Here is a 25,316-nt window from a genome sequence, read left to right as displayed (position 1 = left end):
TTATATATATATATATATATATATATATATATATATATATAATGTCGATATAATGTACATTCAGTGCACAAATAATATATTTTTAATATATTAAAAATGTACATTGTATTTAGAGAAAATATATTATTTGAGTACTGAAAGTACATTATTTTGTATAATGTATATTCAGTACACGAATAATAACGTATTTTTTAGTATATTAAAATTTACTTTTTATTTTGCTGGTGGACTATTTGTTAGGAAATAGGTCATGGGCCTAAATATTTGACTATCAATAGGATAAATAAATATGTTAAAAATAGACATATTGTCTTATTTAAACTCTTATTCTATTTTGAATAGGATTGTATTCTTTATATTGATTTGATTGTGATTGAAAATCATTATTTATATATAGATGTATATTAACCCTCACAACATAATGTATGAAGGCTGAAGGCAAATAATGTCCGGCGACCAAGGAGCGAAAGGTAAGTTGGACTCCCCTATACTTGGTAACTTTTTCATAACAATTACCCAATCACTCCCATAATTTTCAGTCAATATATGCTATGTGCATCATGTAATTTTTTAAAGAATTGATCAACTGAAGTTCATACAGATAAATTTTGATGGTTTAAATAAATTAATCTGATCTCACATTGCAGGATGCCAATAGCGTAGTATAAAAAAATAAAAAAATTCTAATGCACACATCAAAATTGACAAAAATAAATATGTTAAAATCCAATTATTTAAATTACTAGACATTTGCTTCAGTGTAGCCTTTATTTGTAATTATATTCTTTTTAAGTACCCCAACATCATACCATTTATGCAGGTACTGGGGTATTAATAATGCTTGGCGATGGGCATATTGATTTGCCCGCAGATATTATAATTGAGATTATATTGAGGTTCCCTGTGAAATCCATTTATAGATCTAAGTGTGTGTGCAGAGATTGGTATAATGTAATAGAAAGTCGTGAGTTTAGAGAACATCATTATGCACTGCAAAATGATTCAACATTTATCATTGAGGATTATTCGGGTATCGTAAAGATCTTTACAGAAGAAAAGTTGAGAGTTGTGGAAAATATTAAGATATCAGTGTTGAATTATAGTGAAACCCTTGTGAAAAATGTTGATAAGATGCAGGTGTGGGATGATTGTGAAACCCATCCGTGTCGTGGCTTATTCCTTTTGCGCTTTTATCGTTATCGCTTTGGCATATTGAACCCTAGAACTAGAGACTTCAAACTTCTCCCGAAGATGCCCGATGTTGTTACTCGTGCTCTTTACTTACAAGATTATGCTTATAAGATTATGCTTATGGATTAGGTTGGGACCCTAGTAGAGATGAGTACAAGGTTGTTTTCTTCCACTATGATGGTCTAGGTGGCTTGACAGATCAATTGAATAGTGATTCTCTAGTTGTCGCGGTATATTCATTGAAGAGCGATTCTTGGAAACTTCTCGACTCTCCTCCGCCTAAATTGAAAAGCGGATGCATTAAAAATAGTAAGGATTGGAATATACACATAAATGGGTTTTGTTACTGGCTAACATCATATGGCCACCATCCTTCACTAGTGTCTTTTGATGTGGCTCGAGAGAGATTTGGGATGGTGACATTACCCCCTAAAGTGATGAATGGAAATCACACAGTCCTTTCCACTTACTACAATTCACCAGCATTGTTGTATTGGAGGAGATATGAGGTGATGGAGATTTGGGTTTTGCAAGAACAACAACAATATTGGACAAAAGCTTTCAGCTTTAGACAAATGGATCCTGAAATACGAGCAATCGGAATTTGGAACAACACTCATGTTCTGCTGCAAAGAGGATATGCAAACAAACCTTCGAAACAATTTTTTATGTATGATATGAATAATGACCATCATGAAGAAGAGAAGGTGGTCTTCACAAGTGACCACCGTCTTACAACTTTTCCCAATTATAAAAAGAGCCTATTCTGCCCAACCAAGATGGCTAAGGATACAAACTTGTAACTACAATGTCACGAGTTCGAATCTCAGTCCTCTTGCTTTGAGCCGATCAGCTATGGGCAACCTAGGTTGATTTACCTCTTTGTGATTCTTTGTCTGTTAAGAGTCACAAGACGAGGTTTATCCAGTGTACCTATGACATTTTCACTCTTATATTTTCAATGTAAGACTCTATCTTTAATTTTCCATTCTCTAGAAGTTTTTACTAATTTTCCATCTGCAATAAAATGAGGTTGAATGAAAAACATTATGAATATCAGACTAACCATTTCTCAAATTTGCTTCCTTCCATTTGCACTGCACTGCTTTATCACTGAATTCATCCCTTCCCTTGTGCTTCTGCAACTACCTTTACCCTTTACCTGTAACTGCAAAAGGTTTTGCATGCAACTATCAACTTGGACAAATTTAAATTGGTGAAGATAAATCAGAAATAAGCCATGATTTAACCACCTATACAAGGGAGTCCCAAAATTGTCAAACAATATAATAATACTCCTTTCTGAAGGTACATGCATGAGTTCAAGATCATATGATCAAACTTTGTGATACTTGTACTTCTGCCCTATATTAAATCTACTTAGTCTACTGCCCACTCCTTCTCGCACCAGCGTTCTCACTGCCTCGGCCCCTTCTTTCAGTGCTTCATCTACCTGTTACAATATGCCCCGCCCAAAGGATTATATTTCAATTAAACTGGCTTATATATGTTTTACGCCTAATGAAAGCCCAACATAAAGGTAGTTGATGTTCATTCTTACCTGTTTCCGCTCTGTTTCACTGAATTTCTGGAGAAGAAAAGCCTTCATATCCATTGCTCCCGGTGGGTTTCCTATTCCTTCACATGTATGTATGTTTTCAGAGATTCATTGTCTAGTAGTCAGTTTATATTACTGCCCATATGGTTAAAGATATTCATGCAGACTGACCTATGCAAAGTCGTGGAAATTGATGGCAACCATCCAGATGCTCCATTACACTTTTCACCCTATCATTCAAAGAAAACAGTGTTCATACTTCTTAACAACTCACACTGACAACACTCTAATAATTAATATGCAAAGTGAATATAATATAGGGGTGCAGCAGATTTAATCACACAATTATTTGGGAAATATCACACTACATATCTTTAAGTATCTATTTTGTGTTTGCAACAGATTTGCCAAAAATAAAAAGACAAAGATGTTTGCAATGAATAGGAGTGTTCAAGCTTTAACAATTCTTTTCTAAGAAATATCCAAAAATAATACCCGTTATGATGGCCATGTCCTCGCTTGGGCTTAAGCCTCAAAACACCATTTGGTAAACTCATCTCGTCATGAACCTAAAAGGAGAGAAAGAACTCCAGCAAATTTATAAAATGCAATGCAGAAATTCATTTATAGCAATATTTAATTATCTTGAATTCTTGATTAAAAACCTCCACACTCCAAACAATCAATTTGACAATATGGAAAAAACTTGTACAGTCATACCAGTAGGATATGTCGCAAGGGTACTTGATAATATGCAGCAAGTTGTCCAACCTTGTCAAATACAAAATACAAAATAATATTTATACCAAATGCATTAAAAAAAAAATTATACAATCTAATGACACCAACTGAGGGCATAAAACTTAAATTTTCATACATAAACACCAGATGGATGGGAAAAACAGAATGAAACAAATAAAATGTATGTAATCTATACATATGCATGTAACCTATATATGAGGTGCCAACTGCTTGAATGCAGCAACCTAAGAGGGAAAATATGTATGTAGGACTGTAGTGGTGCTAGAAGCTGTTAAGCAAGAAGTTCACATCCATTAATCACATCAATTTAAGAAGGAAAATATGTACATGGAAGAACAGTAATTGTGCTAGAAGCTATGGAGCAAGAAGTTAACATCCATGAATCGCTCAGTTTAAACAGACCATGAGGTCATTATTCTAAAATAATATGATTTGATAGTTCTTCTTTGTAAAATACTACTAGAAAACAAATATACACTGGAGTTTAATTTATAAAATGGATGGCTGCTGAGAACAAACCGATTCTCCACTGAAATTCATATAAGTCTGAGGCTTTGCTAATACCACTGGCACCTCTCCAATAGAACCTGTACTAATTGCACAAAAAAACTAAATAAATAAACCTTCAATGCTCATACAACAACTAGGGCATGAAGTAATTAATTAAGGGGGGAAGGCAACTAAATAATCACCTATTCCAATCAATGCTTTTGACTGTATTGTGTTCAACAAAATGCCCTCTTCTTGAGAAATCTGATCTATCATTTCAAAACCAACCTACTACCAAAGCCACATCAGTTTAACATAATTTATAGACTTTCAAGAAATGTTTAAAAAATGCTACCAAAATTGAAGAAAATGGAACTATACAAACTAGATTATCACATGGTGAATGCATTTACATTGTGCCGCGTTCCATGGTACTTGTTTCCAGGGTTCCCCAGTCCTGCGACCAACCATGGAGTGTACTCAACTTTGGCTCCATTAGGCTCTGGCAGTGAAGCTGATGCTCTAATCCTCACAGGAGCTAAATGTCTTGGATGAGAACAGGGGCATCTTGGATAGGGTACCATGCAACTTTTAGCAGGAGATAAAGAATACAACATTGACCTAAAATTCAACAAAAGTAAAGAATAAACAAAAATATCAGTATGTACCAAAATGTCTAGTTTAAACACAAACATCTATTCACCCCACTCAACATAGCCAAGAGAAAGATGTTTTACGAAATTGAATGGGAATTAAATTTAATAACTTTACAAATCTATAACTAGGAGTATATGAACCCTTAATATCAGTTCCAAAAAGCCTTTCTTAAAACAAGCCAGACAATAATAACTATCATGATAAGAGAACTGAGAAATTAAGAGAAACAAAACCTTCTTTTTGCTTTCTTTAAACAATGCCTATTACACCAACTGAACCAGTGTCAAAGCAGTAAATAAATTATATTATATTAAGTAACAAATTTTGTATGTGAAAAATTCTAAAGTAATACTCCCTAGTCCTTCTGTCTCATTTTGTTTGTATGGTTCGGTTAACGAGGCTTGACTGAAGTTATTTTTAATTCAATTTTTCATAATATTAAGTTTAGTATTAGTATATAAAATTTATATATTTAGAAACTATACTTAAAAGTACTAACACAAAAAATCAAACTTAAAAATAATTAAAAAGTACTAATAAGCAAAGAAAGATTTGGTTTGACCATACAAGCAAACTAGGACAAATGGATTAATTGACATATGTGTCCATCATACTTACTATTGGACAGATTATAATTACAAATCATTATAATAATAATAATCTACACAATCATGTATAAAATGATATGGTTCTCTCTATAACTTTGGCCCCCTTAACTCGAGTTTTCTGGCTCCGCCACTGGTTGTGCCTTCCTTATATTACGAAGAAGAGGATAGCATTTTACAAAATTATATTATAGGATTTTAAAATTTGCTTTCGTTCAGCAGATAGCTGTACTGTTCTACCACTCCGGATTCCAATTGCCACTCCACAATCACAACCTGAATCTCATATTCATATATATATTTGCATTGTCTAACTACTGAAAAATGGAAATAACTATTACGGAGTATAATTTAGTGTCCGAAAATGTTAATAATTTTCTCCAAACATGACCGTGAAGCCATTCTCATTTGAAATAACAAAAATTTTACAATAGAACAGAAAAACTTACATGAAAGTCGAGGGCGAGCAAGGACGACAAGGCAGGCGGTCGTCTCTGAAGCCTCTTATCTCTCTGCCTGTCACCGACGAGTGATATATGAAGAACTGAAGAGCAGTGAAGGATTGGATTGAGCGAGTCGTGAGTGAGAGCGGAAGGCGTGACGGAGTAAGGAAGACCAAAGCAATTGCCTATTCCTATTTCCTAACAGTGTAGCTGTGTAATGTAAGGAATAAGGATAGACCCCCGTATCTACGTCCTCTTGCCCTCACCATTTTAGTAAATGTGAAACTCACCAAAAATGCCATAAAAATTAAATTAAAAATAACATTACTCAAATCTCGTTAACAAATCAGACAAATGTTGCAGCAAAAAATTATATTGTTTTATTCAAGTATTTATATTAGATTATGATTCTTGAAATGAGTAACTGAGTATTATTAACTTTTTAATTTTTCTAGATGTCACTTTTGATTTTTTTTTTTTAAGTACTGTAACGGATTCAATCTTGAGAAGTCAACCTCAAATATCGCCGGTAAATAACTCCCGGCGAAGTCTTTAGATTCACCCGTCATGTTGTTAAGAAATATTGATCACTCAGTTGGTTTGTGTAATAGTACGCGGTTGGTAATCACCAAGTTAACAGGCGGTGTAATTGAAGAGTTAATGGATAGTGCTAACAAAGGAACAAAAGTCTTTGACACCCAGAATGTCAATGTCACCGTCTGATACCAGGTTGCCATTTAAGTTTCAAGGAAGACAATTCCCGTTGATGTTATCATATGCAATGACTATTAACAAAAGTCAAGGTCAAACATTGTCACATGTAAGATTGTTACATAAAAACCCAGTTTTTGTGCATGGGCAATTGTACGTGGTTGCATCTCGAGTTAATAATCCAAGTGGTCTTAAAATATTGATTGCCAACGACTCAATAACAAATGCTACATCAACAACCAACGTGGTATACCACGAAATCTTCAATAATTTGTAATTTTGTGACAATTATTTTTTTATATTGTATGTTAAAGTATTTTCATTATTGTTTCTATTTTGTAATTTCAAAATTTTAATATAATAATGTATTAAATTATTCACACAATTAGACAATATTCTATTCATCCCATACATCGCACGGGCACTATACTAGTATATATATATATATATATATATATAATGATAGTTTAAACTTTTGGTTCCACAATCTCTTATGTGACTAATATTAACAATCATTGTTATCGAAAGATCAAAATCACCACTCTTTCTATAAATATATTGATAAAAATTACTATTTTTTTCATCACTTTAAAAGATTCAAACGACATAACTGTAATTCTCCCAAACGGAAGGTCACAGGTTTGAATCTCAGTGGGAGCATTAACTCCTTATGCTTCACTAAGTTAGGTATATATGGAGAGATACTACATTGTAAAAGATTCAATAGTACTCAAAAAAAAAAAAAAAAAAAAAAAAAAAAAAAAAAAAAAAAAATAGTAAATCAACTATCAACCAAATCATTCTAGAGTTATATCAGGAATTGTCCCATAAGAAAAAAATGTATAGGATTTTACTTATCAAAACCTACTACTAGCACAACAACAGCAAACATCTTATTTCCAGGGCAACAACCAACAGGTGCACTATTACAGAATTCTATCTATTTACACAAAATATTTTAACAGAGTTAGCTGGATGGCTTTGCACCAAGTATTTTGGAAAGCTCCTTTATCAGAGGCTTCTCTTTATAGTCTTCTCCCCTTTCCAAATGCCATTTCTTCGACATGTCTTCCGCCTGAAACACAGCTCAGTTTTAGTTTCACAGCAAGCTGAATGGTTAAGATTATGCATTTCACAATGATTTCGGCCAAAACTGTTCTTATTTGGCTTACCCAAGTTCTGAAGGGACTCAGTTGTTCCTTGAGTGCTTCAAATCTCGGATGAATAATGTCTTTTCCTTTGGTCCGTATATCATCAGCCTGTTCAAAGAACACGATGATATATCACTCAAGAATTACAACAGGGCATTGCAAAGTGATCCATAAAAAAGTAGGTCCATGAAATCCCCCGGTTGACCACTTAAATTGTATTGGACCTTCTCAGCTATAGTGCACACGGGTCAAACCACACTAAAAGATTAAATTCAATCAATTAGCTAGTCTAACCCATGACCCTATAAACCCATATATTCTTTCTTATTTTTTTCAATGTGGGACTCTTAACAGATTTAAACTACCAGCCTCGGAATGGCTTTTAACTTGTTTGTTTCGGGAATCATAATGCAAGCAATATATTGTCCATATCTCATGCTTAACAAATTGAGAGAAAATATTGCCGCTTCTGGTTTTACCTTCTACTTCCCTCGCATGTACTACTAGTTACATCACTATATTTTTACTGTTTTACTGATACCCAAGACAACATCTATGAGGATTTCGGGTAGGTGAGAATGTGAGATGGATTCTATGCTTACATTGTGCAGTTCCAGCTTTGAGGCCGCCAATCCAAATGCCAAGGTGGCACCACCGAATACAATAGCAGTAGCACCAGCAAACGCCTTGGCAACTACATAGAACAACAAAATTAATTTTACACCAAATGACAGTAATTAGGAATTAAGTTGGTTCACAGAATAGAAAGCAAATTATAGTTTCGCAATAATAGTGGTAGTAACTTTTTTTTTTTGGATCACTAGGAGGGGATAAGGGTAACCCAGACTTAGTTTCGTCTCTCAAAGATTCTTCTTAGTCAAGGGATCCCCGACTTGTCATTCTCAATAGCTTGTCCCAAATCCAGCGTATTCTCATTCCATTCCAGCCATTTCATTGGCAGAGACACCGCTTTATTTTGCACATACGTATTAGATCACAAGTAATGAGCACATTTTAAAATCTTCAGCTAAATATTAAGTTTATTTATTAAATATAATGTGTATTTACCAAAGCTGTAGTCTGAATTTACCATTCATGGACCATATACAATGCCTTCAATGGGAACATAGAGCCATATAGAGGATGACTTAACTGAGACAAATGAATAATTGGCACCTTTGTTGGACTTAAATTAGAAGGTGGCAGTTGGCCACTGGTAAGGAACCATCCAAAGCCAAATTTCAAAGGCCTATAGAACTCTTATCTACCACATAAAAAGGATTTATTCACGGGATGTAGGGTTCTACCGCAACATGCTATCAATGAAATTTGAGGAAAATGAAAAAGCAACTAGAAATGTTTCGGTTCTTTTCTTTCTTTCTTTTTTTCTTCATGAGAAAAACAAAGATAAGATACTACTAGAATTGTAAGGCATCTACTCAAAGGCACACAAAGCTACTTTCCTTAGAGCTACACAAAGAAACATTTGATACACATGAGGAGATTAAGAATTTACCTTTGGGGGGGGGGGGGGGGGGAAGGCCTAGGTCGGGGAAGAAGGCCGGAGATGCCTTGGCCGATAAATTCAACTCAAGGTCCGGCGCTAATAGAAGTTGCTTACTTTCCTAGTAGCGAAGGAAAAGGGCAGGGCTTTTTGTAGTAATAGTGGGCGGGTCTCGGAAAACAGAGAAATGCATTCTTTCCAGTTAGGCCGAAGTGTTTGGCCTTTCCTTCTCCGCGCCCGCTCACGCTTCGCTGAAAGAGTTTATGAAAAGCCTTTTTCAAGCTCATCTCAGATTCATTAAGGAATCAGACATAGCTTGGTTCTATTCATAACAGGCAACGGGGGGTTGGTGCCAATTTTTTTGATCGTAATAGGTAGTACGAAAAATCTCGAGAGCTTGCTTGTCGAAGATCTCAGAATTATTTGAATTAGTCATAACATAGATTAGCGCTTTACTAATATAATAAAAAGTAAGGCTCTTCTGCTGAGCGAAGCTGCGAGCCACTGGAGCCATTCTAAAAAGGGAGAAATTAGCACTACTTGGTGAAATAGGTTCTTTTAGAATCAATTTAAAACCAATAAAAGAGCAAATCAAATATTCAGAGGTAAAAGAGTGACTCCTACTTTTATTAAGGGAAATTTGCACTTTTCGTCCTTAAGTTATAGAGTAATTGTAGGATTCATCTTTACTTGTTGGTCGTGCTTACTTCTCGTCCTTAAGTTATAGAGTAATTGTAGGATTCGTCTCTACTTGTTAGTCGTGCTCACTTCTCATCCCCAAGTTATAGAGTAATTGTAGGATTCGTCTCTACTTGTTGGTGCTCACTTCTCGTCCCTAAATTATAGAGTAATTGTAAGATTCGTCTCTACTTGTTGGTTTTGCTCACTTCTCATCCCTAAGTTGTAATTGTAGGATTTGTATCTACTTTTTGGTCGTGCTCACTTCTCGTCCCTAAACTATAACTGACGTTGCAAATTTTGGTTACAGCTTAGGGACGAGAAGTGAGCACGACCTGTTAGAAAAGAAGGACAAAATTTGCAAAGTCAATTATAGCTTAGGGACATGAAGTGCGCACAACTAACAAATAGGGACGAATCCTAAAATTACCTAACTTAGGGAGGAAGAGTGCAAGTTCCCCTTATATAAATAAGTCCTATATTCATTAACTACTAGTCCATATAAGACAAGTAAGCAACAACCATGCATCAATGAGAATATTAGCAAACCATATTTATGAAAAAAAGGAATGATCCAATCTTACTTTGAGATAGTCCTACAGCTGCAGCCTTCAACTTCTCAGGATTAACAGGGGTATATCTGTCACGTCGCAACTCATTTGCAGTTGAGGCTTGCAATGAGTTCTCTGAATTAGGCATCTGCCATCTAGAAAAAAGAATTTATCCATAAATGAAGATAAAGACAAAATCTGGAGTTCTTTTTAAGAGAAATGCTTTCTAAACATATGAGAAATAATAGCATTCAATTTCAATTGTTAGCAGACTAGTCGCAATATATCATATATCCACCCCTCCTAAACAAGCTAAGACTTAAAGAGGATTATGCTGTTTCTGAGATTCATCTGAACTAAAATTCAAGGAACAAAAGTTGTGTTCAAATTTTGAAGGAAATTGAAGAGAGAAAAACCTTTTAGGTCCGAAGGTGACTTGGGGGAGAGAAACATAAGCTTTGAGAGGGTTAAGAGCATGAGAGGGCACAGAAGAAGCGGAATTGGGGTCAGTTCTGATCACCCATCTGGTAGCTGCGGTGAGAGACGAATCGGAAGCGGTTGTTGCAGACTTGGGAGATTGGAAGATCTCCGGCGGCAGTGAATGTCTTAAAACCTCCGGCAGAACATCGGCGGCGTCGGATTCTTCGCTCCGGGCGATAGAATTAGCGGCGGTGGGCGATGAAGAAGGAAATTTCCTCTGGGCGAGACGAGTGACGGCGTGTTTGGATTCTTGCAAGAAATACGCGCCCTCTGTTGCTGCTAATCTTCCCGCAAGAAAGCTCATTTTCACACACTCTCTCTCTCTCTCTTCCTATAATTTCTTCTGTTTTTCTGTTTTGACTGCTGCGCTGTTCAAATTCATATATGACGGGTTTATATATAGCTCTGAGGGGAGAAATGAGAATTGAGAAATCCTCAATAAACAAGCTTTTCTGTTTTTATTTTTCCAACTTTGTGACTATTTTTTAGAGTAAATATCCAAAATGGTCCCTCGATTATAGCTAAATTCACAAATTGATCCTTGACTTTCAATTTCAATCAATTAAGTTCTTAACTTTGCAATTTTGACACGATTTAGTCCTCCATATATTTGGCCGTTTGTTGACCATGATCGACGATCTCCAGAAGAACCTCCAACTCTCGTCAGAGCATGTGGAGGCCTCCAGGATGACGTTGCACCGGTTCGAAAACACGTCGTCTTCTTCGCTCTGGTTCGAACTCAACTACATTGAATCCAAAGGGAGGATGAAGAAAGGCGAATGGATTGGGTAGATTGCTTTCGGCAGTGGATTCAAATGTAACAATGCGGTCTGAAAATGTAACCGGAACCTTAAAAAAACCGACGATGGACCATGAAATTACATATATATCCTCAAAAATCACTGTCAACAAACGGTCAAATAGACAGAGGACCAAATTGTGTTAAAATTACAAAGTTAAGGACTTAATTGGTTGAAATTGAAAGTCGAGGACCAATTTGTGAATTTAGCTATAGTCGAGGAACCATTTTGGATATTTACTCTATATTTTAAACTGCATACGCTGAATTCAGCACTTAAGTGTATCAATTAAGTAATAATCATTTCACCGTCAAACTTTAAAAAATATAAATTACTTGATTTCACGCACATACAAATTATCATTATCATTATCATTAAAAAAGTCGATGTAATAAGATAAAAGTATTTATAAAATAATATCACATAAAATAATAATTATAATTGTTGTCTATCGTTCTTTTTATTAAATCAATCAAAACGTGTAAAAAATTAAAAAGAAATTCACTAGTAAAGAAACTTTGTTTTTGTTCTTAATGATATAGTGTTTGTTACTTGTTACTTTGTTAGTGATTTCTCGCCACAAAAAAAAAAAAAAAAAAAAAAAAAAAAAAAAAAAAAAAAAAAAAAACCCACCTATTGTGCCCGGCTGAGTGCTGTATGTGCGTGGTTTCCTTTGGAGGAAATTAAAATACACTATCTTCTTTTTACTCTATCCTCCACTTCATATTAGACCCACAAAAAATTATAGATAGGGTTGCTCTAAGAGAGGAAGATAGGCTAGTCGGCATCCTCAATAGTGATTTTTTTTTTTTTTTTGTAATTTTTGAAGAGTTTTTGTATGTGATTAAGAACGAGAAAATGGAAAGAGAAGGGAGACAAAAACAAAACAAATTTAAAAAAAAAAAAAAAAAAAAACAAAAAACGAATTGTCAAAAATAAAATAAAATAAAATAAGTCTCTAAACGCGCCCAGCAGACTGACTAAGTTTGCCTTGCACTCTGCCAAGCAGAGAAGCAAGGAAAATCTAGTGAGAAGCAAGGAAAATCTAGTGACCCACTGACCCACAATTGAGACCAAAAACCAGGTTCTCCCGCAAAGAGCTTCTTTTCTCTTTTATTTCTCTCACTTCTACCTAAAGAAATAAACTTAAAAAACTGTGTAAAAACTCTTTTCTACTTAAATTTTACTCTCTTATGTGGCGGATACTGATGGTCTACTTTTTTCATGAGTCCCAATACAAATATCTACATCAAAATTTTGTGTGTGAGTACAAAATTGGAATACATTTAGGGTGTGTTTGGTTCGCACATAAGAATCGAAATCGGAATGGGTATCAAATACTTCGTAATGATAATGGGTTTTGGTAAAATTATTTAACATGTTTGGTTGTAAGGTGGAATGTGAATAGTTACTAATAATAGTGTTTGAGAATGAATAAAGGAATGAAACCCTTATTTTATTTAGGTATAAGTTCTTCAATTGATGAGGTATTCGAAACCTATAGTAGATTAATAGTGTTCTAAAAACTTATCAACTAAACAATAACAATCACTTTCATATCCATTCCTATAGGCAAAACCCACCAACCAAACACACCCTTAGTATTTCCCTTTTAAAATGTGCTGTGATGCTCGATTATGTAGTTTACAAGAAAAGAACAGTCAGTCAGAAGTCAAAACCACAAAATCCTTGATGCCCAAGTTTTGCTTAGTCAACCACTCTATTCATAGCCTCACTAATAATAATATTATATTCATGTATGTGATGAATTAAATGAAATCAGTTTGCCTAGACTCCGAATATGAACAAAAATAAACTGCTATTTATTGCCATCTCATTTTCAAGATTTTGGTGCAGGGAAAAAAAATGCAATTCGTATTGCTGAGTACACAGTACATACATTATTTTGACAAAATTCTGGGGAAAATTTCAGCAAACTTCCTCTCAAAAAAGTACTTCAAAAATCAAAAGAAATCTCAGGAACTCCAAATTCCTGCTCTAACCAATAGAGATATAAATGGAGAGCCTCAATTGGGTTAAAAGCATGAAGTAGAAATAGTACAAATAAGATAATATTGCAGTAGAGCACAACTTGTGTGATCTTTTCTTTGTCATGTGAACCTACAATCCCAGATCCTTCTCAAAATTCTGGGGAAAATTTCAGCAAACTTCCTCTCAAAAAAGTACTTCAAAAGAAATCTCAGGAACTCCAAATTCCTGCTCTAACCAATAGAGATATAAATGGAGAGCCTCAATTGGGTTAAAAGCATGAAGTAGAAATAGTACAAATAAGATAATATTGCAGTAGAGCACAACTTGTGTGATCTTTCTTTATCATGTGAACCTACAATCCCAGATCCTTCTCAATCTTTTGGATTTGGTTAAGGAATATCCATGTCATCTGCAAAAGCACATGTATCGTTTAGATAAGAGAATAATCAAAGTGAAATATGCATGGCTAGAGAACTGAGTTACATACCATGACGTGGGGAGCAATCCTAACACAATACACTGGAAATCCGGTGTAAAATTTCAAAGGTCCTCCTGCCTTCAATGTTTTCAAGGCACAGTCAAAAGAACCGGTATATGGGTATTTTCCTTGAGCATCTGGTTGCATCTTCTGTATTTGTGTTTTGACAAAGTCAAATGGTAAACTGCAAGCAGCAGCAAAGAACCCAGAAACACTACTGGCACCTGGAAGGAAGAAAAGATAGGATTTTTAGTCGCAGAAAACCACAAATCAGGCTTGTAAAGAAATGACACTGGCAGAATGCATTTCTGAGAGGGAGTGTATTTCTTTCTTGTTAATACACAGAATTCATAAAGTGGAATATGCAATGTGACTGCAAATTGGTACATGCATTTGTCCTCCATGCACCACCAACACAAGGTCCTTATCCTACATTCCTCAAACCAGACATCAGCACAATGTAACATGTGATTTATTTGTATCTCACCTACGACAGTAGCAGCCTCACCCAAACCAAGGGAATCCCTAAAGAACTCCACACTTTGATCATATGAGGCAAGCATCCCCATGTTCAGTGCCATTGCTCTCACCACAGTTGGCCCAGCACCCTTCCAGAGGGCTAAAACTCCTTCATCAGCAACAATGCGAGAAAGTGCATTAAAGGCATTTGTGTAGTTACGCCGTTGGGCAGCAGGTAAGGTAGCATCAGCCTGCATACGGATGAGTGATAAATCAGCTGGACTGCCAACACATGCTCCAATTGCACCAGCAGTCAGCCCACACAAAGCCTTCTGATACAAAGGTAGGGGCGTCCCATCATTTGCTTCAATAGCCTTGTTCGTCAAAATTCTATTATGAAAAATTCACCAAATAGGCAAAAGTTCAATCTCATTAAAATCTTCAACTTTTTAAGGTCATGTATTGATTAAACCAGTCAAAATAAACAAATAAAATCATATATGATATGCCATAACAAAAAAAATAAATAAATAATACAAGCCACCTGTTGACATATATCATGTGCATACATACAGAAGAGATAAAAGTGAAAAATCACACACCAATAAATTTATTGCCCTTGCACCCCAATCATCAAAGGATATCTTTATTATATGTTCAATTCAATTACTATTAGCATGTTTATCACTAACACTAATTATTTATAAATGTGACCAAATAATGCATTCACTTAAAAAAAAAAACAACATAAAAATCTTGAACGTAAAAGAAATAAAGAACTGACAGTTAATGCAAATATAAAGAACTAAGGATGTTAGGTGTAACAGAACCATCAAAGTTAATACCATCAAATATCTCTATTAATTCAATTTGGGATACAGAAAGGTCTAGTTCAAAAACTCAGACATCAAAATCACGCTTTGATGTTTCAGTCTTTGGAATAGATTATTGACTAGGGTGAAAATAAAATTTCCAACTAAATATGCTATTTCAAAGGAATAAAAGAAGCATGATCATGAAATGCCAGTAGTATTAGGTGACACCACTATACTATAACTGGAAGTCCAAAAAAGATAAGAAGAAAATGGCATCTTTCTGAGTGCAATTAGACAACAGAGGCCCTTTCATTTAGAAAGGCAGCTCTAATGCTTCTAATACCTCTCCAGCTCTCCTGCTGCTTCTATGCTTCAAATCTCATATTAAAAAGTTCCCAAATTTACATACTACAACCAAAGATAACATTCTCTCAAGTTTCAACCATCTTAATGCATCACCAGCAGGTTGAACAAATTTCACCACTAATAAGCTCTTATTTAGCAAATGAAGGCATGGTATTAGTAAACATGTGTATTAAATATGCATACAAATCACCTGAATGATCCCAGTCTAGCAGTTGTATATGTAGCTTGTCTAAGCAGCCCCGCAGACAAACCCTGCTCCATATGATAATGGTTGTTAGGAGGTAAGATGCTCTTATAGCGCAAAATCTCATATATAACAGTAAAAGTAAGATGGGTTTTAGAGAGATATATGCACACCCAAAGTTTTTGAAGACACGGTGAGCATGCCTCTATTGCTTTTAGCACAAAGCTTAAAGCAATGCAATTGCTTTCTCACACTAAAGTGAACCAAGAGGGTAAAGAGAGAATATTTGTCATCACACTAAAACAGTGACTACTTCCATTTCAATCCATGTTCACAGCTAAGAGGATAAATAGAATACCATGTATTAAAAAAGTGACGAGCCTATTTTGTACTTAATCAAGCTTACAGTAATGCAAATTGTTTTGCAAAACCATAAGAGAACAGGTAGCATGTCAATATGTTAAACTGCAAACTGAAAAGCAGATCTCAATTCACATTGGCCAAAATCATTCTCAATAGGACATAATATATGGAAGATCACTTCTAACATGAATTCAAATTCATTTCTTCTCATGTTTATTCATCTGTCGTAGAATTTTCAACATGTTTTTGGAGGTGCAGGTTGCATGAATGCCAACTCTATTACTTTCAAAATGACAACGGTAATGCTTGATATTTGTAGACCACAGGTTGAGAGTTCCAATTAAACATACGTATTCACATCAATGAAGTGTTCTTGTTTCTCTAGAAGCTTTTAGTTTGTTCAGTTCCTGCATTTAATTCATATTTCATACGGATTTTGTACAAAAAGGAAGAATTTTAAAGCAGATTAATGCAGCAAACCAGAGTAATGAGTGTGTGTGTGTGTGTGTGTGAGAGAGAGAGAGAGAAACAAATGTGTAGTAGGAGAAATAACAGATGAAAAATCCAAGGAATAATAGGGAAGAGGAAGCAAAGCAAGGGAGGAGGAGAAGAAAAGAAGAGAGAAGGAAGAAGCCAAAAGATTTGAGAAGAAAAGTGAAGAAGAAGACGTAGAAAAAAAAAAGGATAAGACATCTAAGAAAGTTCATAAAGGAGGGGAATAAGACACACATGAACATCAAGAAGGAGAAGAAGACATGCAAATGGCTGGAAGCTGTGTAGAGAAGAAAAAGACAAAGAGGGAGCATTCTTTAGCAGTAAGAGTAGCCTAACTTTTTCTTTTTTTTTTTTCTTTTGACCACTGACTTGCCTGTTACCAACTGGCAAAATCACATAAGACTGATTTTGTAAATTTCCTTGCTTTGCTGAAATGAAGCAACATCACTTGGGGAAGCAATCACTTTTAACAAGTCAGTCCACTCCATCACCAACCACACACCCAACCCCCCTCAAAAAAAAAAAAAAAAAAAAATCAAGTCCTAAGGATTGTGCAATGACAGCTAACAGGAAGAAATTGGAATGTATGATGCAATAGTTTAGGGTGGACTAGCAAGTTCCCTGGTCCCATTGTATCAATATAATACATCTAAGCCAGAACATTACAAAAGCATTCAGTGCAAGCCTAAAAAACTCCAACCAGTAATTCTCTATTTGTGAATAGAGAGATCATGTATAATATTTATGGTTACAGCTGAAAATGGCAGACATAACCAAGATAGTTTGAGAAGAAAAGTAGGACAGTCATGGCTACCATATATATGGTAACTTGATTTGACTGGTGAGTAACAGAAAATTGTGGATCAAAGAAATACTCAAAAGTGCCCCATTAATTAAAAGCATCAAGTGAAGGCTAATAACCTTGTAAAAGGCACCAAAACCCTCATTTTTAAGCATGTTCTTGGTCACATCTGCTGCTGATCCCTGGCCCAGTTGTATTCTCACCTGCAATCGTGAAACAGAAAATTCAGATCCATTAAAACACATGGACCAGTAAGAATATACGGAGCAAACATAACTCCACAAAAATGAATTAAATCAGCAATTTTATAACAAGATCCATGCTCGTGTATTTCCGATACAAGTGAACACTAAGTCAATACTAGTCCTAACATCCAACACTAATTTAGATACTTGAGACATGGAAGAAACAATTCCAGAAATAAGAAACAAATTTGATACAAAACTAAAGTAACGAATGCAAAGAAAGAGTTGGTCGATGTGCTATATCTGACAACCAAACACCTATCAAACAGATCAGAACAGCAATCGCCAAAAAAATAATGAAGAATAGGAAACCAAACTGTAGAAATGAACATGTATACACGAATGTATGCATGTCTACACATCGATTAAGCAATAAAAGTACCTTGATCATGTCAATAGGCTGGATGACGCATGTGGCGAGCATACCGGAGCAGCCTCCATTGACGAAAGGCTTGACAGTGGGCCAGACGCCGGAGGCGGGCTTGGGCTTCTGATCTCCCATTTTCGTCTGATTTCTGAGCTTCAGATAACAGAGGTAGGAAGAATGGGGTTAGGGTGAGTGGAGCTCTGGAGGGTTGGAAGGAAGGAAAGGTTTGGTTTAATTGGTTATATATACACACACACACACCCAGCACTGGCAGGCAGCATCATAAACATTTAGGGCGCGTTTGGTTCATCAACTCGCCTTTTCAAATTTTAACATTCATAAACAACATTTACCATATATAACTTCTTTAATTTTTTTTAGACTTAATTTCATTTTTGTTCTAAATTTATAGGTGTTAGTCAATTTTTTATCTTTCTTTATAAGAACATTCACATTTAGTCATATTATTAATATGACATGATCATTTTTTGTCCTTCGTCAACAAAATCGTTGACATGTTAAATACAAAGGTACTTCGATCATTTTTATATAAAGTGAGTTGACCTCACTATATTTTATTTTTATTTTTATTTGAAAAAATCCGTAATTGAAGACCGAAATGACTTTATATTTAATGACATTACCATTATTTTGTTGGTAGAGGATCAAAAATGATCATGCCACAATAATACTAAGACCAAATGTGGAATTGTGGATGTTCTGATAAAAAGAAACTAAAAGTGAACCGTCATCTATAAATCTAAGACCAAAAATGGAATTAATTCTGTTTTTTAAACTCATTTATAAAACTTGGGAATGGAGATCAAATAGGTTATCGAACTACCAAGTGGTTTGTAGTCCACTAGTATCGAATTGCTCCCCTAAGTGGGAGGTGTAAGGTTCGAACCTCAGTTAAGGCAAATAAGTCTTTGAATAATGCAAAATAATACTCCATACAATTCAAACTTAAAAAAAAAAAAAAAAAAAAAAAAAAAAAAAAAAAAAAAAAAAAAAAGGTTATCGAACTAAAAAAACTACAATTAAGTCTCTGAATACCGTCCGTACAATTCAACCATGTCCACCTTGCAAAATAAAGTTCTGTAATTTTGAATATAGAGTTCAATAATTATGAATATATAACTTTATAATTACGAACATATAGTTCAATAATTATGAACATAGAACCGTGTGCACCTTGCAAGGTGGACACAATTTCACAACATAACTATTGCATACTGACGTGACAGTTACGGATTTTTAAAATATCTTTTTAAATTTTAGTTTAATAAATTTAAATTAACTAATTTTTATATTAAAAACAAAAAAACCTCAGCTTCTCATTTATTTTAAATTTTGACATTGAAGAATCAAAAATGTTTGTATAAGGGAAATTTCCTATCCAGAAAAACCATGAAATTTACATATACACATACATGAGACACAACTTAAATTAGTTGCAATTACTTAAGTCATAACTAAAATGCCACTGTAACTTGAAAGTCTAGTCGTTCTGGAATTAAAGATGGAAAATTCAAATGCATGCACGATTCATGGCATAATTTAATACTCCGTAGTAAATTATATTCCTTCCCAAACATTTTGGCCACGTTTGAGCCATCAACCATGCCACCACCAAAACTTAACCTTTGACGAAGTCAAGTTGTCACCAAAATGCACAAAAACAGTACTTAGTATTTATAGGTCGGTCCTGTATAATTTTGGTTACTGGGCCTTAAAAGGGGTCAATCTCCAGTCTCTCAGATGAGTTTTAAAGCTAGCAAAGTAGCTAATGTAATTGAGCTCAATACAAATGACTACCAAAACTAACGGAAAACCAAACTAGGTACTTAGGTATAATTTTGAATATCAAAATTTTACTTCTACAAATACAACAATCACATTAAGAGCACTCAACTCGCTGCCGTTTCGCAGAAATAACATCGTTCTCTTCATTAACACCAGCTAACTCTTTGTTTTCGATATCGAAAGTCCAGCCAGGAAAATCGGACTCTGAGAACAAAGAGGTTGGTGGTACTTTGTAGAATGCCAGGGGAACTTGTTTAACCCTTCTCCTAATCTGTGGAGAAAACAGTTTAAGTGGAAATGCTTAAATGCAGCAAACTAGAAGAAGGAAAAGATTAGCTTAATTCCCTAATACAACTTATTATCATAAAGATTCAACTGAACTTTGAATTTGAGGTCGCATTCTAGGTAAAGGCAGAAAGAACTATACTATACCTCATCACCAAAAATTGTTGCATAAGAACCAGAACTGAAATCTTTTACTGCTATTTCAGTGGTTTTTGCTCTGACGGTTAAATCATTTTCAAGCGATAAAACAAATCTGGAAGCACATGAAAGCAGCAAAAGGAAAAAGGAACTTAAAGCAGAGGAGAATAAACTAATAATGTGCACTTTATAGGGCGTCATGGATATAGATATATACCTTGAAACAGGAGGACAGTAGTGATGACGAAGAGTATCAATCTCCCAAAGAGAGCTCCCTGCTCCATCAGTTTTAACAAAAAACAAAACATCATTTTCACAAATAAGTAAGATTTTTTCAAGGTCTAAAGAAGAAACCACAAAAAAAAAAAAAAACAAAAAAACAAAAAAACAAAAAAAAAACACCCCAAGTTTTTTAATGCAAAAATTGCATTTATGTTCATGAACTCCCAACAAATTTAGATAAAGATAATAGCTCCTCAAAAAGCAAAAAGAAATACCCTAAACAACAAATATTTGGTTACACGTGAAATCGTCCATCACTAACAATCAGAATGGACCAAATAACTATAAAACAGACCATGCATCTGGTTTAGAGGCAACCATACTCTCGATGGATCTTTTAAAATGTCTTCTCAAATCACATAAAGAAGGTTAAAAAAATCAGGGAATTGAGTTGAACCAGGAGAAGCTTACTCATGGCATTAGCCCTCAAAGGATCCCTCTCTTCCTCATCAAAAGGATCAATGCCCAATCCATTAACAGAGACTTCTCTGCAAGCATCTGCGGTAACATCAGTCTCTCTCTCTGCTTCTGAATTTTCTTTAGTTGTCTCATCAGTATCATCCTGCAAAAGAATAGTCACTTTAGTAACTTCTGTATGGTTAATGGTTACGTAATTGGTGATTGTATTCAAAGGCTACAACGAACTGGCAACACTACATAGTAGGACAGTGTCCATACCTGATGTACTAAGCAGTTTATTGATGGATGTCTCCTTAAAAGGTTGTGGATTAAAGCAGTAATAACAAGAGATCCTGAGGGAGGAACGGAAAGTGAAAGCCTGCTTAATTTTTTGCAGAAAGCAGCAGCCAAATATGCAGGAAGAAGTGGTGATTTCAGGCAAGAATCAAGAAGCTGCAAATCGAACTCTCAGGTCAGAATCCAAAAATAATAATTTTCACCCCCTATATAAATGTTTGCCAAGTGTAAATGAGAAATACCAAAAATTCAGAAAGCAATTTTATCTTTCTATATAAAAAGATTAAATAGATGGGTGCAGATTTAACCTTTTTCAATAAAGAACAAGTTAAAAGTTATAGATGTGCCTATTTTCATCTAAGAAGTGAACAATCAACATCAAACTTTCAGTAATAAATGGAAAAACAAGGAATTTGCTATAACCTCAAAGAATTTTGCCCGATGTTTTGCCATAAAAATAGAAGGCTCTAGAAGAGCATATAGCTTTTCATAGAAGTTTGGATACTCTATACCATGTTGAGTCATGAGGATAAACAAGCTACTAAGAGCCATAACACTGACAACCCCACCAATATCATACGATCGTGTCAAGAAATCACTGCACGTATAAAGGTCAAGGAAAAAAAATAGTTGTCATTCTGTCAACAATACAAAAAATTCAAATTACAACATTTGTATATTGCTTACCACAACATGATGGGCTTTGACAAGTAAGGGATGACTGCCTGATGAAGGCTAACCAGAACCTGATTACCAAACCACCAAAAATGTTAACAAAAAATCAACACAATGTCTTCATGTAACTGATCATATAGTATGTGAATTTCCAACTTAAAAAGAAAAATGGGGACAATCTATCAAGTCTAGACAAGATTCCTGACCATTTATATTTATGACTGGGAATTCAATTATTTGAAGTTGAAAACAAGTTCCAGAACATTAGAGATGAGAATGGATAGGTATTACACCACACTGATTGATAATGACAAAACCAAGATGAAAAGCAGGTGACTATTTGATACAATTTTGAAAATAACCTAGTTTAACTTCAGTCTAGTAAGAGGTTTAAAAGAACAAAATTAAAAATTCAGACTCTATGTAAGAGAAATAACAATCCAAGTACGTAGCAAAGAACTGTCAGTTTTACCTCTTTGTACACATCGAGTGGGAGTGGTATTTTTAGAAATGATATCCATGCTTTTGTAAATTTCAGCTTCATCTTTTTAGCAACTTTCAGAGAAGGCAAAACCTGAAGGCAGTAAAATACTTAACAGCCTATATTTATCTATATAAAAAAAAAACACCAAAAATATTGATAAAGTAGGAAAAATAGCTGAATACAAATTTTACTTTATCACTTGAACTTTCAGCTTTGCCCATCTTGCTTTCTGCTTTTGAATCCAAAGCATTTTCCCTGTTATTGTTTTTCCCAACAAAAATACCTGAACGGCAACAAACACAATTAGCAAAAAGCAGTTCTACATGAGTTCCATTGAAATTTGAAATTCACATTGCATAATTATTTTTTATTCAAGATTATCAGTGAAATTACCTAGACCATTCCACATCTCATATTTTGACATTTGATCAAGACCATCAGGTGGTGGGATATGCGATAACATATAATATATCTTCTGAACTGAAAGCTCCATACTTCAAAATAGAGGGAAAAGTTGAACAAGGTGTCATATGATAACTTATTTTGATAGGCCTCAACAAAATGAGAATCAACTCATAGTATTTAATGCTCACAAAGAGTCAAAAGATTATTAACCTTTTCATCATTTGCCTCGAAAAGCTATAATTATGTAATTAAAAAGGAAAACAAGTGAATCAAATGGAATACTCCAAACTGTCAGGAGTACTGCAGCAACATCAGTTGTGAAATTAACGGAGCAGGAATTTAAAAATGCTCTTCAACAGATCAATCATACAGGCTCAAAATCTTACTATAACATCAAGAAGACATGTTTAAATGTTGAAGCACTTGACACTCTAACAGTTCTTTCAGGTAAACATGTAAAATATTATATCAGAAAATTATGTTATCAGATGTATGAGTATGAACATAATAAGAATTTTTATCAGCAAAATGCACATATAAGTTACAGCAATCACAACTACATAAAGTGAATAAAAATAGTCTGCATGCTCATCCAAACTAATAACAGGGGAGCAATTTAAATCAAAGACTTGAGTATTAATAACAGTTTACACCATCATGCTCCATCACTAAGATTTTCCTACTTTATATCAAATTATTAATCAAAGATATTTGCATGAACAACATGATTTCATACTAACCTTTCTCTTGGAGGATTCTCAGAATTGCCAGATGAAATCTTGTTATCATAATCTGGCAGTAACAGAAAGTGAATAAAGTAGTAGTAAAGTAATCAGAAATCAGAATACAAGTACAGTAAACAGAAAAGCAAGAATGTAAAGAACTGCTAGTAAATACCAGTAATGTATTTTGCTTCTAATGTTTGTGAGAGCTTTTCCATGCTGATGTAAGTAAAATAACTGCACAAGATAATAAAAGTTCAATAAGTAGAACATGTCAAGAGAAATATGGTCTCAAGCTCATATTCTCAACAAAATTTAGCTTTCATTATAAAGAGGATTTTTTTGGGCATACAAGCCATCTTAAGGACATGTCAAAATGTAGTGCACTGTACTAAAAGGTCTGATCGATACCGAATATCAATGTAGTTGAAATACTTTTCTGCAAGCAAATGAAGCAAAATATCATCCACTCCCAATGAGGAGGAGTGAACCTGCACAGTAAAATACAGCAATGATTACAAGCTCTAGAAAAACAAGCCATACATAGTATCTCTCAACAACAATTAACACTTACAATACTATGAAGAAAACGGTGGTATATTGAAGAGTGAAACTTTCCAGAGTTTCCAACCTTTACAAACTCCATTAGTGCATCTAATACAACTTCCTACATCGTTTAAGAAAAGAATGGAGTTAACACCTCGTAATATTCAGCAAAAACCTAAACAAATATAAATTCAAATTTGAAAAGAAACATGATAATTGAACTGCGCTCACCCTTAGGGCTTGTTCGCACTGGGAAGAGGTGGCGATGTCAATGAGGGATTGAACGAGGTCTTCGAACTTGGAGCGGAGCCAAATACTATAGATAATTTCGGGATCATCTTGGGGGTCAGCAGCTGCAGTGGTCGAGGGGAGGTCGGGAATGAGAGGAGTGAAGAATGCTTGGAGGGAAAGTAGCGCTTCGAGGGCATATTGCGGAGCAGAAGAGGGATTGATGAAGGTGAGGAGGACAGGGAGGTTATTGATATGTGCTCTAGAAGACAAAAGCTTGTTTCCTAGGGTTTTCAGCTCCGCCAATGTCTTCGCACCCTTCTTCTTGGCCATGGCGGCGTTGTTGGAACCGGTTATGACTCAGATTTTTGAAGAATAAATTAGGGTCATACAAATTTCAGGATGTTTGCCGCCACTGCGCTACTGCTCTATATCTGTGTTGTCCGAAATTACCATCACCAGTTGAGATTTTATTAGTAGATTTATGTTTTCATAAATTTTAAAGAATAAATTGTAATTTATGTCATTCCAGGTTAATTATAAATGTCACTTTTTAATTTAAAATTATATAAATTTTATTTTTGAATTATCTGAATGTATATATTATTATTATTATTATTATTATTATTATTATTATTATTATTATTATTATTATTATTATTATTATTCATTCTCCTTAAAAATATTATTCCTGAATTTTGAATTTTTAAATGAGGATGTGCGTTATATACATACGTTCAGACAATTCAAGGACAAGGACAACATTTGGTAATATTAGTCTAACCATGAAGAGTTCATGCACTTAACTCACTCAAATAGTAATGGCCAAGTATAGAGCATGTGGAACGATACATTTAAGGCAAGCCCAGCGTACTTATTAGAGCACCGACCTGACCGACCCAT

General features: G+C 34.6%; 5 protein-coding genes across 9 annotated transcripts; 1 reads left to right on the top strand and 4 right to left on the bottom strand.

Annotated features, from left to right (window-relative positions):
• The first annotated feature begins 445 nt into the window (after positions 1-445).
• LOC109148621 (putative F-box protein At5g52610) lies at positions 446-1,994 on the top strand. Its single transcript, XM_019296355.1, has 3 exons — positions 446-470; positions 821-1,270; positions 1,321-1,994. The coding sequence occupies exons 1-3, from the start codon at positions 446-448 to the stop codon at positions 1,992-1,994; spliced, it is 1,149 nt and encodes a 382-aa protein (XP_019151900.1).
• Positions 1,995-2,248: 254 nt separating this feature from the next.
• Positions 2,249-5,949, bottom strand: LOC109148778 (chloroplastic group IIB intron splicing facilitator CRS2-B, chloroplastic-like). 3 transcript variants are annotated; one of them, XM_019296507.1, is made up of 9 exons: positions 5,712-5,949; positions 4,414-4,621; positions 4,204-4,288; positions 4,031-4,098; positions 3,470-3,520; positions 3,245-3,318; positions 2,921-2,979; positions 2,753-2,829; positions 2,249-2,359 (listed from the first exon to the last, which is right to left on the bottom strand). In XM_019296507.1, coding segments are annotated over exons 1-9 (720 nt in total). In that variant the 5' UTR covers positions 5,714-5,949; the 3' UTR covers positions 2,249-2,263. The 3 variants fall into 3 exon arrangements, with proteins under 3 accessions (XP_019152052.1, XP_019152053.1, XP_019152051.1); XM_019296508.1 differs by having other exon boundaries at positions 2,249-2,353; XM_019296506.1 differs by lacking the exon at positions 2,249-2,359 and adding an exon at positions 2,452-2,644.
• Positions 5,950-7,222: 1,273 nt separating this feature from the next.
• Positions 7,223-11,220, bottom strand: LOC109148777. 2 transcript variants are annotated; one of them, XM_019296504.1, is made up of 5 exons: positions 10,717-11,215; positions 10,334-10,455; positions 8,170-8,261; positions 7,589-7,675; positions 7,223-7,491 (listed from the first exon to the last, which is right to left on the bottom strand). In XM_019296504.1, exons 1-5 carry the CDS (start codon positions 11,082-11,084, stop codon positions 7,384-7,386), a joined length of 777 nt encoding a protein of 258 aa, XP_019152049.1. In that variant the 5' UTR covers positions 11,085-11,215; the 3' UTR covers positions 7,223-7,383. The 2 variants fall into 2 exon arrangements, with proteins under 2 accessions (XP_019152049.1, XP_019152050.1); XM_019296505.1 differs by lacking the exons at positions 7,223-7,491; positions 7,589-7,675 and adding an exon at positions 7,679-7,774 and having other exon boundaries at positions 10,717-11,220.
• Positions 11,221-13,426: 2,206 nt separating this feature from the next.
• Positions 13,427-18,377, bottom strand: LOC109148776 (mitochondrial dicarboxylate/tricarboxylate transporter DTC-like). 2 transcript variants are annotated; one of them, XR_002048878.1, is made up of 7 exons: positions 18,162-18,377; positions 17,654-17,737; positions 15,881-15,942; positions 14,538-14,899; positions 14,060-14,274; positions 13,768-13,981; positions 13,427-13,535 (listed from the first exon to the last, which is right to left on the bottom strand). XR_002048878.1 is itself a non-coding variant. In XM_019296503.1 (6 exons), exons 1-6 carry the CDS (start codon positions 18,279-18,281, stop codon positions 13,925-13,927), a joined length of 900 nt encoding a protein of 299 aa, XP_019152048.1. In that variant the 5' UTR covers positions 18,282-18,377; the 3' UTR covers positions 13,722-13,924. The 2 variants fall into 2 exon arrangements, 1 of the variants encoding a protein (XP_019152048.1); XM_019296503.1 differs by lacking the exon at positions 13,427-13,535 and having other exon boundaries at positions 13,722-13,981.
• Positions 18,378-19,809: 1,432 nt separating this feature from the next.
• On the bottom strand, positions 19,810-24,851 carry LOC109148775 (nucleolar complex protein 4 homolog). Its single transcript, XM_019296502.1, has 15 exons — positions 24,417-24,851; positions 24,214-24,306; positions 24,051-24,130; positions 23,815-23,876; positions 23,658-23,709; positions 22,906-23,006; positions 22,704-22,795; positions 22,501-22,602; positions 22,041-22,099; positions 21,777-21,951; positions 21,336-21,509; positions 21,069-21,219; positions 20,593-20,650; positions 20,385-20,490; positions 19,810-20,223 (listed from the first exon to the last, which is right to left on the bottom strand). Exons 1-15 carry the CDS (start codon positions 24,744-24,746, stop codon positions 20,047-20,049), a joined length of 1,812 nt encoding a protein of 603 aa, XP_019152047.1. The 5' UTR covers positions 24,747-24,851; the 3' UTR covers positions 19,810-20,046.
• Between the last annotated feature and the right edge of the window lie 465 nt (positions 24,852-25,316).

Source organism: Ipomoea nil, unplaced genomic scaffold, assembly GCF_001879475.1.
Source record: "Ipomoea nil cultivar Tokyo-kokei standard unplaced genomic scaffold, Asagao_1.1 scaffold2144, whole genome shotgun sequence".
NCBI lineage: Eukaryota > Viridiplantae > Streptophyta > Magnoliopsida > Solanales > Convolvulaceae > Ipomoea > Ipomoea nil.
This window is presented reverse-complemented; position numbering and strand designations above follow the sequence as displayed.